We start from the raw sequence: 20,318 nt of genomic DNA, 5'->3' as shown, positions 1-20,318 counted from the left end.
AAAGAGTAGTTCAAAGGAAAAAAATAAACAGGAAAGGGTAATGTAGACTCATTGGAAGAAAAGTATTTTATAAGATGGTCAGAGAAGGTTACTGTACTGACATGACGTAAGCAAAGACTGTGGCATAGCTACTTGTCAGTGACTTAGACTTGAAACTTTGAAAAGTTCTTTAACTTCTTATTTTCCCTTAACTATATATTTAATTAATTTCCAATTTGGACAAAATGACCTACTGAAGTATTACCTCTACCTTATATTCCTGAAGAACCATTGAGGAAGAATGAAAATTTTTTCTTTACCTTCTCAAGAATGCAGATAAACCTGTTAAAATTTAATTTATTTTATTGTGTTCAAAACACTTAGCATGAGATCTACCTTCTTAACAGATTTTTAGGCGTACAATACATTATTGTTGAGTGTAGGTATGATGCGATACAGCTGATCTCTAGAACTTATTCATCTTGTTTGACTAAAACTTTATGCTTGTTGAGTATTCTCATTTCCCCATCCCTCAGCCCCTGACAGTCACCATTCCATTCTTTAATTCTATGAATCTGATAATTTAAGATGCCTCATACAGGTGAAGTCATGCTGTATGTGTCTTTCTGTGGCTGGCTTATTTCACTCGGCACAATATCCTTGAGCTTCATCCATGGTGCCGCAAAAACTAAAAATAAGACTACCGTGTGATCCAGTAATCCTACTTCTGGGTATTTATCACAAGAATTGAAATGAGGATCTTGAAGAAATACTAGCACTACTGTGGTCATTGTAGCACTGTTCACAGTAGCCAAGATGTGGGAACAAGCTATATGTCCATTGACAGACGAATGGACAAAAAATGTAATATATACATACAGTGGGGTACTATTCAGCCTTTAAAAAGAAGGAAATTTTGTAATATGGGGGAAAAACCCTTAGTTTCTGAAGGTGGTAATTTCTTAAATCTTGGTTGCAATGTGAAATTGGAAACCATAGCAATGAACTCTTCTTTTTTTGTTGTTGAAGTATAATTGATTTACAACATGGTGGTAGTTTCAGGTGTATAGTAAAGTACAGCAAAATAATCTGAAAAAAAATGAATATATAACTAAATCACTTTGCTGTATATTTTTCAATGAACTCTTCATGCTCTTGTAAATTAAAATCTGTTTGTGTCTTGAACGTTAAATGGATCTTTTGCCTGTGCATGATTTTTAACATCATGCTTTGATCATTTGGAAAACATTAGCTTAATGAGTTATTCAGATATTCCAAACATTGACACATGACATTGTACAATATTGAAAAGTCACATCTGTTAATATCACCGCTGAGCTCATCAAAAAATCTTTAAGTATTGGGAAAATAATTTTTCCAAAATTTAATGTTAAATAGAAAGCTCAAAATCTACCATTGACAACAAATACTGTCAGTTGTTTCCCTCAACACGATAGGTTCACTCACTTCTTTTATTTTCAAGAAAATGATTGGCCATATACCTAATTGTAATAACCGCAGTTTGCCAGTCATTTTTTTTTTCAAGTAAAAATGGTGTTTCGAGCAAAACCAGCTGGTTTACTTGCAAATCAATCACACCAGTGCTTTCCCTTAAAAGAACCATCGTGTTACAACGTGCAGCTGAAGTGCTTTATCCGTACTTCCCATTCTGATACACAGAATATTAAAAGGACATTTATATAAGGGTCAAAATTTACTGATTGTAATTGTTATTGTTTCATCAAGGATTGAGGACATTCTTAAATAAAATGGCATTGTTTATACTGCAAGATACGGCAGTAAAGAATACAATAACGACTAGCACAGTTTGCAGCCACCACTTTTATTCTAAAGCACTAGAAGTTTTACTTACTGTGTTTTCACCATCTGGACCAATGTCAACACAAGAAAAAAGGCAGATAATGTCTTATGAATGTGAAAGCAGTTTGGATTTTGTGAATCCCATGAGAAGGTTCTACTAGAGTAATGTTTCTAAAGCACAATTTTTGTCATGTCACTCCCCTGCTCAAAAGATTTCAATTGTTTATCATTGCCCACAGGGAATTTTAAAAAATCAAACTTTGCAACCTGGAGTGTAAATTTTACATAATCTTACATTAATTCATCTTTTTATTCCATATGCTTCTTCATGTAAACTGGCTCTTGATAAAGTTATTGCTATTCCTATTATAAACCTTGGGAGTTTGTGGTTTCTTTCAACCAATTATACTGTTTCCTTTGCCTGAGTGCCTCACTGTCTCTCACGTTCTTTATATGCTGGTCTTGCCTTTCTTCAAGGTGCAACTCAAATGAGGCTTAAATGGCTATTATAGATCCCTCTTCCGAAAGCACATAGCACTTTGAACCTCCCCCGTGCCACTTATTTTCTACCTGGTAATAGCACCTCACATCCCATGAAACCCAGTAGGATGCCTTACATATGGTCTGTGCCGAACAAATACTTGTTGAAGAAACAAGTGTTTGCTTGTATTGAGTCATTTGTTTACATGTTTCCCTGCAGCTACCCTATGAGATTGTTGGCTGAAGGTAGGGTTAATGCTTTCGTTCCCTCAATGAAGTATTCCTTGTTGTGGAACTCATTATGGTACAAGGCCATTCAGCTCACAGCCTCAATCTCATTAGCTGGTCTCTTCACCTTGGCAGTTCTCAGAATTGTATAAAGTTCTGCCAACCAAAAGCATAAGGATGCTAAAACACTGTGAACTGTGTAGAAAAGTACTGATTTTTTTTAAAAGTTATGTTTGAAGGCTTATTGAGGCAAAATTACCATTTAGTTAATTTCCTTGAACATCCACTTAGTTACTTAGAATAAAAGCACTACCGCCTAAAATTGTCATTTCACTATTTTCCTTCTGGTTTCAAACTTAAATATTTTATGGACCTTAAGGAAATAGCATAGCTTGATTAGGATATGCCCATGCCTAAATCACTTAGTGTGCATGATTATTTGACACAAGAGCAAGCTGAGTATGCTGTCTATAAATTGCATCAGAGACTAACTAAGCCTTGTCTTTGAGGGAATTTCAGAGAGCTACTTTGTTTTCACAGAAAACCCTAAGAAAAACTTAGAACATAAAAACAAAACAGAGTTTCAGTTCATTTCTCCATTTATCTGTCTAAATTGGGAAATATCTCACATATTTTTGTCTTCAGGGATTGCACATATGGAAGAATAGGGTACTTGTCTTACCTGGAAGTAAATAAGAATCAGTGCCTATTTTCCTTTTGATCCTTGAGAAATGTGCATCTATTTTCTCTTTAGGTAAGATGGTATAGACAATGGATATATCAAAAGACTTACAAATAAAAGTGAAAGCCTTCTGTTATTAGCCACCAAATCATTAATTGCAGGGTTCAATGAAATGTATTCCAGTATAAGCAAGTCAAACATAAGTCCTTGCTGTGCTAAGTCCAATGGTCTAGAGGACAGTCTTGCCGGTCTTCTTATCTGTCCTGGAACCAGAATTCAGGCGTGTCCCCTTCAGTCTGGAGGACTTTACAACCTCTACCAAATAGCGCTTGCTCCGTAATGAGCCATCATACGGATGCTGCCGCTGCTAAAGCCACCTTCCCCGTAGCCAGTGGAGTGGATGTCGTGAGGTGTGCCCACGGGTCAGGAGGGTGGGCTGGGCACCTGGCTCCAGTCACTATCACCACAGCTGGATCAGATTCAGCTCTTTCGGAGATGTCTTCCAGGTATTGTGGGAGGAAGAAGGGTGATCGGTTCCCTTCCAGACACCTCGCCCTGCTCAGCCTAATCTCCCCCGCGCCAGCTGTTTCTAATCATGGACACAGCCCCTTGTCGACAACATTAGCTACCAGAGAATTTGTTTGGGACACTTTCCCTTGTTTGCCGCTTGCTTCATGCACCTAGAGCTTCTGCTTCCTTTACCTGGCCCCTTGCCTTAGTTCAGAGGCCAGACTGTGCTGCTTCCTCTCTTCCTACCTCCGGGGCAGCTGTGAACTCTGACCACCTGCAATCTTCCCCACAGGTGAAGTTCCCTTTGACTCCTTCTCTGCAACGGCCTTCAAGTGCACCTTTCAACAGCTTCTCACTCAGAGGGAAGAAAAAGATCAAATTCTGCTTTCCTTAGATACCATTCCTATAGACAGATGACATTTTAATTTGCTAAAAGACGCTGGCTTATTACAAAATATATTCGTGAATTCTAGTCAGAATTCACTCATGCTATGTGCAAGAGTTTATCCCTCCACAAACGTGGATTTTCTTTGTCTACTGATTTTCCCTGAACAGCAGACATTTCTATCTAAGATACCCTTTTGTCCATTTTGGGACTCGGGACGTAGAAGCAGATGCCATAAACTGAAATAGTTAATGATTAAACCAAGAAAGGTATCAGCTCTGGTTCGTTCCCTCCATGGATGTTATAGTTTAGGTCATTTCCTAACCCGTGATGATTTCAGTTTTTGTTGAAAGGGTCCTGAATAATTTGAGAAAAGGTGAGGAGAGATCTAATGCAGTGGAACCAAAAGGAATTGCTGAGTTAATGCAGTAGCTGCCCATCCCAAGGAAAGAATGTATATGCCTATTCTTTAAGGTTCCTACATGCCATGCCATACTTATTATTAGCCTACTACATTCTCTTACATTATTTGATAAATATTCTGTATGAAGAGACTTCAGTAGACTGGAATTGTGCCATGCATAGCTCAATCAATAGAGTTAAGGTGACACTGTTTGGTCTTCCCATCCCATGGGAACACTACAAGTGATTATTTTAAATTTCACTCCTTTGAATGCCCTTTTCGCTATAAATATTTTTACTATGTTTTGCCTAGTTGGGTACACAATGAACGATCTCATTTTTGAATGGCAAGATGAGGCACCTGTGCAAGTGGCAGAAGGACTCACTTTGCCCCAGTTTCTGTTGAAAGAAGAGAAAGATTTACGATACTGCACTAAACATTACAACACAGGTAGGAGTTGAGTGTTCTTCATTATACTTATGACTTGTGGTTTTATGATATTCAGATGTTTCTTAATTATAGCGCCAAGTCAATTATTTTAACAATTTATAGCTGAATTTTTTTTATAATCATAGAGCAGAGAATGGATGTCTTTGAAACTTACGGATGCTTTGACTCATCACATCTTGTTATATAATTGGTTTGTATGGAAAAAAAGAAATGCTTGGTGTTCAATTATATTTAACTAATTTCATTTGTTGTGAAATGCCTATAGTTACATAGTAATGATGTTTCCAAAAAAGTTCCTTTAATTTCTATGTGAGCGATAAAATGTACTTTTTAACTATCCTGTAGCTGTAAACATTGTGTTTGCTTAAAAAATGAAAGAGGTCGCTTTTTTTTTTAAGGCTTCACTTGCCTAAATTTTTAGTTTAGCCACAATGTCATGCATTTCAAGATATTGTTACTAAGCACCTACTACTCACATTGACACAGTAGCCTTTTACCTTTGAGAATAAATATCAGATACAGTCATCAACATCAAGGACTGCAAGACTTGTACCTTCATGTTATTTGTTCACTTCTCTCACAACTGGAACTGGCTATTTCCGTAATATCTCTTCTAATTGCCTAATCTACAAGTTCCCTTAAACTGCCCACAGATGATGCATCACTCCAAAGTGGTGAGCGCGTGGCCTCCCACTAGCATCTGTGGCTGCTCTTTTTATTTCCATATAGTAACTATGATTTTTCTTGGGCTCAACATTTCCAGAATTGTGACCTGGCCTTTCACTATATAGTCAGCCCTCCATATCCATGGGCTCACATGCAAAGATTCAACCAACTGGGGATTGAACATATTGGGAAAAAAAATTCCAGAAAGTTCCAAAAAGCGAAGTTCTCCCTGTACCATTTGTTAAGGAGACCATGCTTTCCCTGTTGAATAGTCTCAGTCCTTTGTCTAAAGTCAATTGACCATAAATGATCAGTTCTTGACTTTCAATTCTATTCCATGAATCTGTATATCTTTACTTATGACAGTACCATATTTTGTGATTATTGTAGATTTGTAGCAAGTCTTGAAATTGGGAAGTGTGAGTTCACCAAATTTGTTCTTTTTTTCCCTCAAGGCTATTTTGGCTATTGTAGGTCCCTTGCATTTTCATACTAATTTTAAGATCAGCCTGTCAATTTCTGCATAAAAGCCAGTTGGGATTTTGATAGAAATTGCAATAAATTTGTAGATCAATATGGGAAGTATTGCAATCTTAACCATATTAACTCTTCTGATTAATGACTACAAAATGACTTTCTATTTATTTTGATCTTCTTTAATTTTGTTCAACTGTGTTTTGTAATTTTTAGTGTAGAAGTTTTATACTTTTTTGTTAAATTTATTTCTAAATATTTTATTTTATTTGGTTCTTGTAAATGGAATTGTTTTCTCAATTTAATTTTTGGATTTTCCATTGCTAGTGTACAGAAACACAATTGCTTTTTGTATACTGATAGTGTATCCTGTAACCTTGCTGAACTCTTCAGCTCAAGTAGATTTTTAGTGAATTCTTTAGGATTTTCTAAATACAAGGTAATGGCTTCAACTTATAGAGATAGTTTTACTGCTTTCTTTTCCGTCTAAATGACTTTTATTTAATTGTTTGCCTAATTACCCAGGCTAGAACCTCAAGGTACAGTGTTTAAAAGAAGGTATAAAAGCAGACACGAATCAAGTGAAATAATAGACATTTTAGTACTTTGCAAGTATGAAGTGCTAATCAAATGTGAAGTAATAAGATTATATATTATTTCCTGAAATAGTACACTGTTCTATTACATTGCTTCTAGGTGCTAACAGAAAAAGGAGAAAACTATTTTTCAGAAAACAATTTGCATATATGATTTGGGATCCCATTTCATTATAACTTTATAATTATACAGAAATAATAGTTATATAATTTCATTATAATTGTATAATTATACAGAAAGGTATAGGGCAAAATTATGATGAAAACAAAATTGTGACATTTGCTGCAATAACAAAGACCTATTTTTACCAATTACTGCATTTATTTCACAACGAATTAGGAAAGTTTACATGTATAGAAGTGCGATTCCATCTTGAACGACAAATGGGCTACTATCTGATCCAGATGTACATTCCCAGTCTCCTGATTGTCATTCTCTCCTGGGTTTCATTCTGGATCAATATGGATGCTGCTCCAGCCAGGGTAGCCTTGGGAATAACCACCGTGCTGACTATGACTACACAGAGTTCAGGATCACGAGCTTCCTTACCAAAGGTAAGTGCGCTAAATGGGCACACACGCATATTTGCACTAATATGTATATATATCATTATCCATTTTGGCCAGATCTTTTTCAGTAGTATTTACAGTTGGTCCCTGATTTACCATGGTTCGACTTAACGATTTTTTTGACTTTTATATGGTGTGAAAGTGATAGGCATTCAGTAGAAACCACACTCCGAGTTTTGAATTTTGATCTTTTGCTTGGCCAGTGACGTGTGGTATCTGCTCTCATGATGCCGGGCAGTGGCAGCTACAGCTCCTGTCAGCCACGTGATCAGGAGGGTAAACAATGATACACTCACAACCCTTCTGTACCCAGACAACCATTCTGTTTTCCACGGTCAGTACAATATTCAATAAATTCCATGAGACAGTTAACACTTTATTATAAAATATGCTTTGTGTGTTTTAAAGATGTGCTGAAATAAAACATAGGAATCCCTTTTTATGCATTTAGCAACAAAGCAATAGAAAATTATTTTCTTTTTCTAAATGAAAAAATTTCTAAGAGAGAAATTTCTACTGTCTAAATTAAGTAATTCTGTCTGACCTCCAACAAGCTTCACTATTCTTTTCATTACAATGATGTACGTTAATGTTATAAAATCATATTCACTTTCCTGGTGCATTTGATGCTATCTCCCTGCCATGCCAAGTAAATTATAAATCTGCTGTCATGGCTTCCTTACCTCTTACTATGAATTGCATCCTCTGGCTCAATTTATTCAATTAAAAATGTCTAAATAAATAAAAGTTAATGGCAGGATATTTTATCACTAAAAATGTTACTTACTATCAGAAGAACTTGATATTTAACAATGTTCACTGTGCCTTGCTAAGATTTAATGGTTGTCTTTCAAAATAAGGTTTACTTTTATTAACACGTAATTGTCTTTTCAAAATGATCTATATCAACTAGTGTTTTATAAAATATCATCCAAATGAAAATTGTAAATCTGTTTATAAGATTAAATGCTTTTCTATATACGGATAAATGTCTCAAGGGCTCTGAGTAATAGTTGAAGTTCCATAGTCAATTTGTAAATGAAATTGCCAGTTTACTCATCGATTTTTTTCTCCACGAGCTAAACAGAAATGAAAGCTCATTCATTCCGTAAGTTGTTATCCAGATAGTGGGGCACTTTAGTGATTCATTTAAGGAAATTACAGTTTCTGTGAGGCAGAGCAAAAAGGCATCTGGATACAGAGATGAAAGCAGAATTGGGAGAGCATGAAGGTTTGGGTGGAGGAAACAGAAATAAAGAAAGCAATAAATTAAAAAAACGGAACAGAGACAGGATTTTTTTTTTTTTTTTTTTTTTAAGGAAAGAAAGGTCTGAGATGACTTCATAGTTTTTCTCAAGAAGTTTTTTTTAAAGGCATTAATTTCACCGTGATCTCAGGGAAGGAATAAATTTTCAATCATTAGCTCAAATACACACATAGATATATACAAAACCTCTCCATCTCTCAGATCATAGAGACACTGGAAATATGATAACAGATTTAAAGAATTGATTAGCAAACAGATATCTTAAGAGTTGGTGATTGTATCATCTTAGGCTTTGTGATAGTTAAGGAATGGGTTATGTACAGACGTTATGTGCATTAGAATTCAGGATGACAGATGCTGAAGTCCCAGAATAAACAAGAATTATCCTATTGGATGAGATCATTCAAAAGAGTAGAATTCTCTTGCAAAATGCAATCTTGATTCTACGATTTGGAAAGGCAAGGGGCGAGGACTCACACTTGCATTTAGGAATAGGAGTCTGAAACCATGCACCTTAAGATCTGCTATTCTCAACCTCACAAAAGAACCCTCAAATGCCTGAAAATCTTGCCACAGAAACATCCACCATTCTCATACTGACAAAAATCCAGGAAGGAGGAAAACAAAATTAAATTCAGGAAAACAATAGGGGATTATCAGACACAGGAGGAAGAAACAATAAATCACTAATTTATGATAATCGCTTAGTGTTCTGTCCAGGCTCTCTGCCAATGCATCTCTTGTAGATAAGAAGGAGCTTGGAAATTGGTCAAGTAAGACCCAAAGTAGAAAATCTCAGAGAATGTACTTGAGCCAACGCCTTGTGAACTACGGACCTGAGATTCCTTGCTGATATTTCCTGTTGCACTGGCTTCTGCAGTGTCATAAATCAGGCATGTAATAGCCCACAGCAAGAAGACTCCTGTGATTCATTTCTTGGAACTTGGAGCAATCTGGCATTTCCGCAGTGCCTGCATTAGGTGGCCAGAAGAGGGTGACAATGCATCCCATGGCCAGCATTTTTTCAAAGTTGCAAAACTTGGGAACACTTCCTAACATTGTGTATTTGGAGGCGAGTGAGTGAGAAGAAATGGCAGTGATCATAGAGCCATATCGTGGAGGGTTTTATAGAAGTTGGTAAGGATTAAGTTTATTTTGGATGGAGTTTGGAAGAATCTTAATAGGAAGAGGTAAAAATGGAAGCAGAGATACTACCAAGAAAACTATATCTCAGAGCAGAGGATGGTCTGGCTAGATTGGTAGTCGCAGAGATGGAGAGTAGCAGATGGATTTAGAAAGAGGTAGATTTTTTTGAGAAAATCTCAAATAGAGATGAAATAGATAGGGTTTGCTTATGAACTGGACTTTGAGGAGTAAGGGAAAGGTGGGAGTCAAGGGTAGCCTTAGGCTAAGTAACTGGGCAACTAGTGGTAATAGTTACTCATGGGGAAGGCTGGGGGAGGTAAGAGTTCTATGGTTGAACATGTTAAGTTTGAGATGTTTATGACGGTCACATGGAATCATCAGAAAGGACACCCAAGCCTCAGACTTCAAGGAGTAAACTACAGATGCATAGGGAAGCAGACCAGAGATGGTTCTTCTAAGAGTAAAAGAAAGTCCAGAAAGAGGGGGAAAGAAGATGTATTTGTGGTTGGCCCTCCTCCTCCAGTTGGAAATGGACCTGCATATTCAAAGTCCCTTCTCTCCTTTCCTCTTCTAGGTCCATCTCTCCCCCACACGCAGAATAGGTTAGACAGCTCAGTTAAAAGCTAGACGCACTCACCCCAAAACTTTTCCCCCAAACTCATTGAGATTCCCAACATTTTGTGATTTTTTTTTTTTAGATGTGAAAAGCAATCCTCCTTGGGCAAATTAGATTTTGATCAGGGGTCAAAGGGAGGATAGTATTAGTCACTGAACTATTTTTGAGTATATATTTGATTTACACTGATACATAGTTAAGATCCTGGCACTGAGGGAATTATATTTTTTATTAAGTGTAGGGATGGGTAAGAATAGAGAAAATCATAGGAGGGACAAAATATCATTTTAATTTGTAAACTATGATTCTAGAAAGAATTGCTTTAGAAAACTCTGGGAAGATCTGGGTATACAGCAATATTTTTCCCCATTCAACTTGTTTGTGAAACCCACCAGGAGTAGCTTTTTGAGAGGACAAACTATCTCTTACATATTTTTATCCTCAGAGCCTAAATCAGTACATGATATGGGTCGAGTAAATGTCATGCAGATATCTAAAGACAGTGTGAGCTTTTAAACTTTACTCCATAGTTAACTTGAAAAGCAAGAATATGCCATTTTTTCATTTCTCTCAAAAAGAATGTAAAAACTCAATTGAATTACTCTTTACTTATGTAGAATCATATATTCCCCTGAGAATCACCAAATTAATGAAAAAGAATTTAAATATTGCCATGTATCTACTGTACAGTATAATAAAAACATTGGTTCTTAGAAAACATAACAATAGCTTTCACTTTTTTTTTTTAACATCTTTATTGGTGTATAATTGCTTTACAATGAATGGTGTGTTAGTTTCTGCTGTATAACGAAGTGAATCATCTCTACGTATACATATATCCCCATATCTCCTCCCTCTTGCGTCTCCCTCCCACCCTCCCTATCCCACCCCTCTAGGTGGTCACAAAGCAGTCATATTAAGTTTTTATTCTTCATAAAGACACCAACTATAGAAGTGATTACAACTGTCAGAACATATAAATCTAACTGCTATATTTATATTTGGATGCCATGATTGTGTGGGCACACAAAGATCTACATGACATTACACTGAAAAGATGGGATGGGAAGGAAAATGAAGTATTTGTATTCACTACTCTGTTCTTTTCTAATTAGCTCTCATTCTTCTCAAAAAAAATACCCTGCAGTTTTAAAGGAGAGTAAATTGTAAATATCAGCGGTAATTAAATTGGGCGACAGGCAATGGATTCCAATCTTTATAACCAGGATAATTAATCATGATAAAATCCAGTATACACATATCCAGAACACCAGAAGCAGACTTTCTCTGTTTTCTAATAACGTTGCAAAGTAGAATAAATGCAGATTTTTCTGGAAAAAAAAACCTTTCTTCTGGAAAGAAGTCTACAGAACCTATGATGCTTATATTCCTTTCCCTACATTATAAAACTTAATTTTTAAAAAAATTATTTATTTTTGGCTGCGTTGGGTCTTCGTTGCTGCTCGCGGGCTTTCTCTAGTTGCGGCAAGTGGGGGCTGCTCTTCGTTGCGGTGCACGGACTTCTCATTATGGTGGCTTCTCTTGTTGCGGAGCATGGGCTCTAGGTGTGTGGGCTTCAGTAGTTGTGGCTCGTGGGCTCTAGAGTGCAGGCTCAGTAGTGGTGGCGCACGGGCTTAGTTGCTCCGCGGCATGTGGGATCTTCCTGGACCAGGGCTGGAACCCGTGTCCCCTGCAATGGCAGGCAGATTCTTAACCACTGCGCCACCAGGGAAGTCCCTAAAACTTATTTTTTAGAATGAAAAAGATAAAGCCTTGCAGTAAACCTGCTCTGCACATTCAAATGGTAATTTATCAAGCTGATCTGGTCCCAGATTATCACATGGCAAGTAGTCAATGGTCTCCCAGCTCATAAAAACACTTCATTATAGTTAATGTGAGAATGTTGCTGGGGAGACTTTCATTGTGTTTCTGAGGATAAAATGTTTCCCTGATCTAGTTTTGCTTCTGCAGAGCAACTATTTTGTTTTTATGCGGTAATTACAGTGCTCATAACTCCTTTTCTACATTGTCTTTTAGGAAGCTGATTGCTAGATTTTCAGATCAGAACCAACAAACATATAGGACATTACAGCATGTATTTTATGTACTGACTTCACTCTTAACTCTCAGATAAAAGTTGAAGAGGCTGGAATATTAAGATACAGAGAGTTATTTCTACTTAGTGTGTTCACAGTTGTTAACTTACGGTGGTAGCTTCAATAGAAGCAGCCTAATAACCAGGTGATATATTGATACAATAGTATTTGAGTTTATGGCTCTTTAGCCAGATTAGCTGTCTTTTGATCCTAGCTTTGCAACTTGGTAGCTGCCTTAGTCTGTTCAGGCTGCTATAACAGAATACCATAGATGGGCTGGTTTATAGACAACAGAAACTTATTTCTCACAGTTCTGGAGGCTGGGAAGTTCAAGATCAAGGTACTGGCAGATTCAGTGTCTGGTGACGGCCTGCCTCCTAGTTCATAGCTGGTGATCTACTAGCTGTGTTCTTTCATGGTGGAAGGGGCAAGGGAGCTCTCTGAGGTCCTTTTTTTTTTTTCCTTGGTACGCGGGCCTCTCACTGTTGTGGCCTCTCCTGTTGCAGAGCACAGGCTCCGGATGCGCAGGCTCAGCGGCCATGGCTCACGGGCCCAGCCGCTCCGCAGCATGTGGGATCTTCCCGGACTTGGGCATGAACCTGTGTCCCCTGCATCGGCAGGCAGACTCTCAACCACTGTGCCACCAGGGAAGCCCTCTGAGGTCCTTTTTATAAGGGTCCTGATCTCATTCATGAGGGCTCCACCCTCATGACCTAATCACCCCTCAAAACTCCAACCTCCTAATACCATCACTTTGGGGATTTTAGTTCAGCACTGGGACTTTGAAGGGACACATTCAGTCTATAGCAGTAGCTATGTGACAAGTTATTTTACATGTCCCAGTCTCCTCATCTTTGAAATGGGAATAGTTTCCTCAACCATTGTGGGGATTAAAAGTGTTACTACTAAGAATACTCAGTAGTTTTATGGACACTACTAAGAATATTCTTGGCATGTTAGTTATTATAATTATTTCTGTAATAATAAATGGCCAATGATGGCAAGTCACTTCACATGGTTCAATCAGTTGAACATTACCTGAGAGCCCATAGTATAACGAGCACTGTGTTGGGTCCTAGAAATACAAAGGCAAATAAGATCTGGCCCTTGTCTTAGCTCACAAGATATATTAGCCTGAAAGGAGAAAGATATGTAAATGGATAATGTTGATACAGTGGGGCCAGGTCAATAATAAGATGAATTATTTGTTGTTTGCTATCAACACATAGTTTGCTAAAATATCAATATAGATCTTTCACCTTGAAATCCTCAAGAACATACTCATTTTTGAATCCTCCTAGCCAAAGTTTTTGGAAAATAGCCCTTAGGGATTGTGGAACAGAGTCATTGGCTGAAGGGGGGACATTTAAATGATGCTATCCAGCAGTCACCTTATAAGAACTACCCATGGATAAACACCGTTACAACTGTGATGAGTGACCTGAGACAAGGGTTCTAGGAGCAAAGCAGAGGTAGGAAGGCAGGAAGGGGCTGTACCGTTCTGGGCATTTGTAGAAGGTTTCCTTGAGAATGTCGTTTTTAAGCTGAGACCTGAAGGATTAACCAGTAGTTACACAAAGGAAGGAATGTTCCAGACAGAAGTTAACAAGGAGTTCAAAGCTGCTGAGTCAGGAGGGAGCTTGTCAATCGCTTTCAGGTGCCAAGAACTGAAGGAAGGAAAGTAGAGCACAGTAAGCCAGTAATAAAGTGGCCTGAGATGGTAACTGTCAGATCTGCAGAGAGGCCTTTGCAGATCATCCCTAACTAACACAGCCCCCCGCGCACTGTCCTTCTCTTCCCATTACCCTATTGTAGTTTCATTCTTGCAGTTCTCTTAAATTATCTTTATTTATGTGATTATTTTTTACTGTATGTTTTCCCCCACTTGAATGTAGGTTCAATTAAAGATGTGTCTTGTCTGTCTTCCTCATCTCTGTAACTTCAGCACTAGGAGAAACTGCGAAACAGGTTATTGTGGTGGAGATCAGTGCGATGGCAGTAGGAGAGGACAGAAAATGATACATTTGAGAAATAGCAAAAAGGTAGGATTCCCAGGCTTGGGTCTTTGATATGAGAGAATCCTAGATTTGGAGGTGAACAGCCACGAACAGCATACCGCCTTTTCACCAGGAGGAAGTGGCCGTTGTGTGTGTTTGCTGTTCATTTGGCTGAGTCTGGTAGGGATTCACAGCTTCTTTTTAAGTCAGATTAAGTCTGAGGTACGTGTGCCATCCAAAAGGTACTGTCAGGTAAGAACGTGGTTAGAGAGGGGTTCAGTCAGGAAATGGAGATTTGCAGGCCCTGAGCACAGAGGAGGAACTGAATCCATGGAAACAGGTAAGGGCTAGAAGTGAGAAGTGTCAGTGTGAGAATAGAAGGGGCACAGGCCATGTCTCTGAGGATCTCAGGAAGGAGAGGAAAGGCCCGCAGAGCCAAGTGGGGTGGGGTGGAGGGAAGAAACCCGGAGAATGTGGGTCAAGGAGCCACAGGAAGAGCATGCTTTGAGAGAAGGAGGTGGTCTTCCACACGTGGCTTTGGATTGGTTTCCAAGACAACAGTCTTCCTGCCTGGTGCGTCTAATTAGCAGATATTCAGGTTTCATTTTCTCATACTCATATGTCCAAGGAGTCACACTGAGGAGAGATGGTTGCTTAAAATAGAGTCAGGGTTCCAACAGCACGGTGGACAATGGGACTTCAGCAAGGTGGTCCAGAGGGATGGGCTGGCTTAGAGTGAGACTGCCCCAAAGGACAGAGGTGACAGCGGGTGGAAAGAAGGTGATATTCTGAGTCACAGAGGGAGTGAGTCGTGTGTTGTGAATACATCGTGAACGTGTCGGCCTAGGAACTGCTGCTTTATTTTGAAGTTATTAGCGCTAGAGTTCCAAACTTCCCAGGGCCTGTGATTGCTGTCCGCGGAGGGGCAGAGACGATGGAGGAGAAAGAGAGTTGAAGTTGGTGATGGGAGTCAGGAGAGGATGAGGAAAATAGACTTTTCAGGCTCAACGCTCAGGTACGGATCACAGGCAGCAGAAGGTTGGCTGCACAGATGATGTTTGCATAGATCTATTGTCATTGAAAACAGTCATCAGGTTCATTTGGAAGTTAAATATCTGATTTAATCTCTTTGGTCATGTTATTATAGATCCAGGTTGTTAAAAAATGCACACACACTCTATGAGTTATATTCTTCCAGGAAGGGTGTAGCTTGAGACTGTGCCTTTGAAAGCTGTATTATATCTTCCAGGACTGTATGTATTTGAGGGCAACCAGAAATTTCTGACATAATTGCAGAGCTCATGAGATTTAAATCTACACTTTACAAAGAGCTGGGCACTCAGCACAGCACTAGAATAAATTGAAGGCCTACATCTCTTTGCCCAGTAGAGGTCATTCTGATCAGTAGAAATCACACTTAAGATGCAGGAGGACTGACATGGCCCGCCTGAGCTGAGGTGTTGGCAGCAGCCATTCCGTACTAGTAACTCCAGTCAGAAGAGCTGGGTGCAAGGCCTCTGCACATGGCCCCCTGTGAGCAAGTGAAACCTGACTAAGCACAAAGGGGAAAAAAAGAAGCCATCACAGAGCTGTGACTATTTTCAAGGCTAATCTTTTTCTCTGTGGAACACTGCCTTTGGGGCAAAACAAGGAAGAAGCAGGTGATTCTAATGTGCAGCGCCGGACAGCCACTGCAGGCCAGCTTCTCCAACTCTGAAGGCATGCCAGCCATGTGGCTGACAAGGTCTTGATGATCCGGCCGGGTGTCAGGCCTGAGCCTCTGAGGTGGGAGAGCCGAGTTCAGGACATTGGTCCACCAGAGACCTCCTGGCCCCATGTATTATCAATCAGCAAGAGCTCTCCCAGAGGTCTCCGTCTCAACGCTAAGACCCAGCTCCACTCAACAACCAGCAAGCTACAGTGATGGACACCCTATGCCAAACAACTAGCAAGACAGGAACACAACCCCACCCATTAGCAGAGAGGCTGCCTAAAATCATACTAAGTTCACAGACACCCCGGACACAGTGCTGCCCAAGAGAAAGACAAGATCCAGCCTCATCCACCAGAACACAGGCACCCGTCCCCTCTGCCAGGAAGCCTACACAACCCACTGAACCAACCTTACCTACTGGGAGCAGACACCAAAAACAACGGGAACTACGAACCTGCAGCCTGCGAAAAGGAGACCCCAAACACAGTAAGGTAGGGAAAATTAGAAGACAGAGAAACACACAGCAGATGAAGGAGCAAGGTAAAAACCCACCAGACCAAACAAATGAAGAGGAAATAGGCAGTCTACCTGAAAAAGAATTCAGAGTAATGATAATAAAGATATCCAAAATGGACAAATTCATAGAAAAGCACAACCTTCTAAGACTGAACCAGGATGAAATAGAAAATATACACAGACCAATCACAAGCACTGAAATTGAAACTGTGAATAAAAATCTTCCAACAAACAAATGCCCAGCACCAGATGGCTTCACAGGCGAATTCTATCAAACATTTAGAGAAGAGCTAACACCTATCCTTCTCAAACTTTTCCAAAATATAGCAGAGTGAGGAACACTCCCAAACTCATTCTATGAGGCCACCATTACCCTAATTCCAAAATCAGACAAAGGTGTTACCAAAAAAGAAAACTACAGGCCAATATCACTGATGAACATAGATGCAAAAATCCTCAACAGAATACTAGCAAACAGAATCCAGCAGTACATTAAAAGGATCATACACCATGATCAAGTGGGGTTTATCCCAGGGATGCAAGGATTCTTCAATATATGCAAATCAATCAACGTGATACACCATATTAACAAATTGAAGGAGAAAAACAATATGATCATCTCAATAAATGCAGAAAAAGCTTTCAACAAAATTCAACACCAATTTATGATTAAAAACTCTCTGGAAAGTAGGCATAGAGGGAACTTACCTCAACGTAATAGAGGCCATATATGACAAACCCACAGCCAACATCATTCTCAATGGTGAAAAACTGAAACCATTTCCACTAAAATCAGGAACAAGACAAAGTTGCCCACTCTCACCACTCTTATTCAACACAGCTTTGGAAGTTTTAGCCACAGCAATCAGAGAAGAAAAGGAAATAAAAGGAATCCAAATCGGAAAAGGAGAAGTAAAGCTGTCACTTTCTGCAGAGGATATGATACTATACATAGAGAATCCTAAAGATGCTACCAGAAAAATACTAGAGCTAATCAATGAAATTGGTAAAGTAGCAGGATACAAAATTAATGCACAGAAATCTCTTGCATTCCTATGAAAAATCTGAAAGAGAAATTAAGGAAACACTCCCATTTACCACTGCAACAAAAAGAATAAAATGCCTAGGAATAAACCTACCTAAGGAGACAAAAGACCTGTATGCAGAAAACTATAAGACACTGATTAAAGAAATTAAAGATGATACAAACAGATGGAGAGATATAACATGTTCTTGGATTGGAAGAATCAACATTGTGAAAATGACTATACTACCCAAGCAATCTACAAATTCAATACATTCCCTATCAAACTACCAATGGCATTTTTCACAGAACTAGAACAAAAAATTTCACAATTTGTATGGGAATACAAAAGATCCTGAAAACGCAAGGCAATCTTGAGAAAGAAAAACGGAGCTGGAGGAATCAGGCTCCCTGACTTCAGACTATACTACAAAGCTACAGTAATCAAGACAGTGTGGTACTGGCACAAAAACAGAAATACAGATCAATGGAACAGGATAGAAAGCCCAGCGATAAACCCACGCACATTAGGTCACCATATCTTTGATAAAAAGAGGCAAGAGTATACAATGGAGAAAAGACAGCCTCTTCAATAAGTGGTGCTGGGAAAATTGGACACCTATATGTAAAAGAATGAAATTAGAACACTCCCTAACACCATACACAAAACTAAACTCAAAATGGATTAAAGACCTAAATGTAAGGCTGGACACTATAAAACTCTTAGAGCAAAATATAGGCAGAACACTCTATGACATAAATCACAGCAAGATCCTTTTTGACCCTCCTCCTAGAGAAATGGAAATAAAAACAAAAATAAACAAATGGGACCTAATGAAGCTTAAAAGCTTTTGCACAGCAAAGAAAACCATAGACAAGATGAAAAGACAATCCTCAGAATGGGAGAAAATATTTGCCAATGAAGCAACTGACAAAGAATTAATCTGCAGAATATACAAGCAGCTCATGCAGCTCAATATCAAAAAAAACAAACAACCCAATCCAAAACTGGGTAGAAGACCTAAATAGACATTTCTCCAAAGAAGATATACAGACTGCCAACAAACACATGAAAGGATGCTCAACATCACTAATCGTTAGAGAAATGCAAATCAAAACTACAATGAGGTATCACCTCACACTGGTGAGAATGGGCATCATTAAAAAATCCACAAACAATAAATGCTGGAGAGGGTGTGGAGAAAAGGGAACCCTCTCACCCTGTTGGTGGGAATGTAAATTGATATAGCCATTATGGGGAACAGTATGGAGGTTCCTAAAAAAACTAAAAATAGACCTACCATATGACCCAGAAATCCCACTTCTGGGCATATACCCTGAGAAAACCATAATTCAAAAAGAGTCATGTACCCCAGTGTTCATTGCAGCTCTGTTTACAATAGCCAGAGCATTGACAGATGAATGGATAAACATGTGGCACATATATGCAATGGAATATTACTCAGTCATAAAAAGAAATGAAATTGAGTTATTTGTAGTGAGGTGGATGGACCTAGAGTCTGTCATACAGAGTAACGTAAGTCAGAAAGAGGAAAACAAATACCGTTGGCTAACACATATATATGGAATCTGAAAAAAAAAAAAAGTTCTGAAGAACCTAGGGGCAGGACAGGAATAAAGACGCAGACGTAGAGAATGGACTTGAGGATACGGGGAGGGGTAAAGGTAAGCTGGGACGAAGTGAGAGAGTGGCATGAACATATATACACTACCAAATGTAAAATCGATAGCTAGTGGGAAGCAGCCGCATAGCACAGGGAGATCAGCTCAGTGCTTTGTGACCACCTAAAGGGGTGGGTTAGGGAGGGTGGGAGGAAGACACAAGAGGGAGGGGATATGGGGATATAGGTACATGTATAGCTGATTCATTTTGTTATATAGCAGCAACTAACACAACAATGTAAAGCAATTATACTCCAATAAAGGTGTTAGAAAAAAAAGATGCAGGAGGAGACACAGAGGGTCCCTTTGTTGGCATATTTCACATGGAAGTTGACACCATTGGATGTGGTGTAAGTTGACACCTCTTTTGAAAAGAAAATCAATTCATTCCAAGGTATTACCAGAGTGTCACTCCAGAAAGTGAATTTCCATATGAATCATCACCTATGGCTCACTTTTCCCCAAGTTTTGACATTTTACACCTTCATTTATCTGCCCATTCACTCACACATGGGTCAAACAACACTGTGGTGGAGAACAAAACAGATGCCATGTGTCCTCAGAGACTTCACACTCTAAACAGAAAGAGAACAAGAAACAAGCAATTACAATGCAATGTGTTCAGGTAAGCACAGGTTTCCTGGGATTCTGAACCAGATTTGGGTGAAGTTTAGCGTGAGACCTGAAGGGTTAACTGGGTGTATGTAGGAGAGTGTCCTTTTTTTTTTTTAGAAAAAACACATAACGTTCAGGGCATCATGTCTGCATATTACACTCAAATAATTCAGGCAGAAAAGCATATAAAGATGGAGATGAGAGAGAGAGAGGGAGGGAAGGAGGGAGGGAGGGAGAGAAATGTAACTTAATGTTAACAACTGCAGAACTTGGGAGTTCTTTTTACTGTTCTTGCAAAGTGTCTGTAGGGTTAAAATTATTTCAAAATAAAAAACATTTTTCATGAAGAAAATAAGGAGCTACAAGTTCAACAGCATTATCTATGTTTCAATATTCATAC

At 38.8% G+C, this 20,318-nt stretch overlaps 1 protein-coding gene across 2 annotated transcripts in view; it reads left to right on the top strand.

Moving 5' to 3' along the window:
* The window catches only part of GLRA3 (glycine receptor alpha 3), a 158,381-nt gene that overhangs the window by 119,078 nt on the left and 18,985 nt on the right, over positions 1-20,318 (top strand). For both annotated transcript variants that reach the window (XM_065878823.1, XM_065878824.1), the window contains exons 6-7: positions 4,801-4,938; positions 7,015-7,229. In XM_065878823.1, coding sequence (XP_065734895.1) covers positions 4,801-4,938; positions 7,015-7,229 — 353 coding nt within the window. The remainder of the gene's footprint in view (positions 1-4,800; positions 4,939-7,014; positions 7,230-20,318) is intronic.

The sequence above is a fragment of the Phocoena phocoena genome, chromosome 6, assembly GCF_963924675.1.
Source record: "Phocoena phocoena chromosome 6, mPhoPho1.1, whole genome shotgun sequence".
In the NCBI taxonomy this organism is placed as follows: domain Eukaryota; kingdom Metazoa; phylum Chordata; class Mammalia; order Artiodactyla; family Phocoenidae; genus Phocoena; species Phocoena phocoena.
The sequence above is the reverse complement of the archived record's forward strand: the minus strand, read 5'-3'. Positions and strand labels throughout refer to the sequence as shown.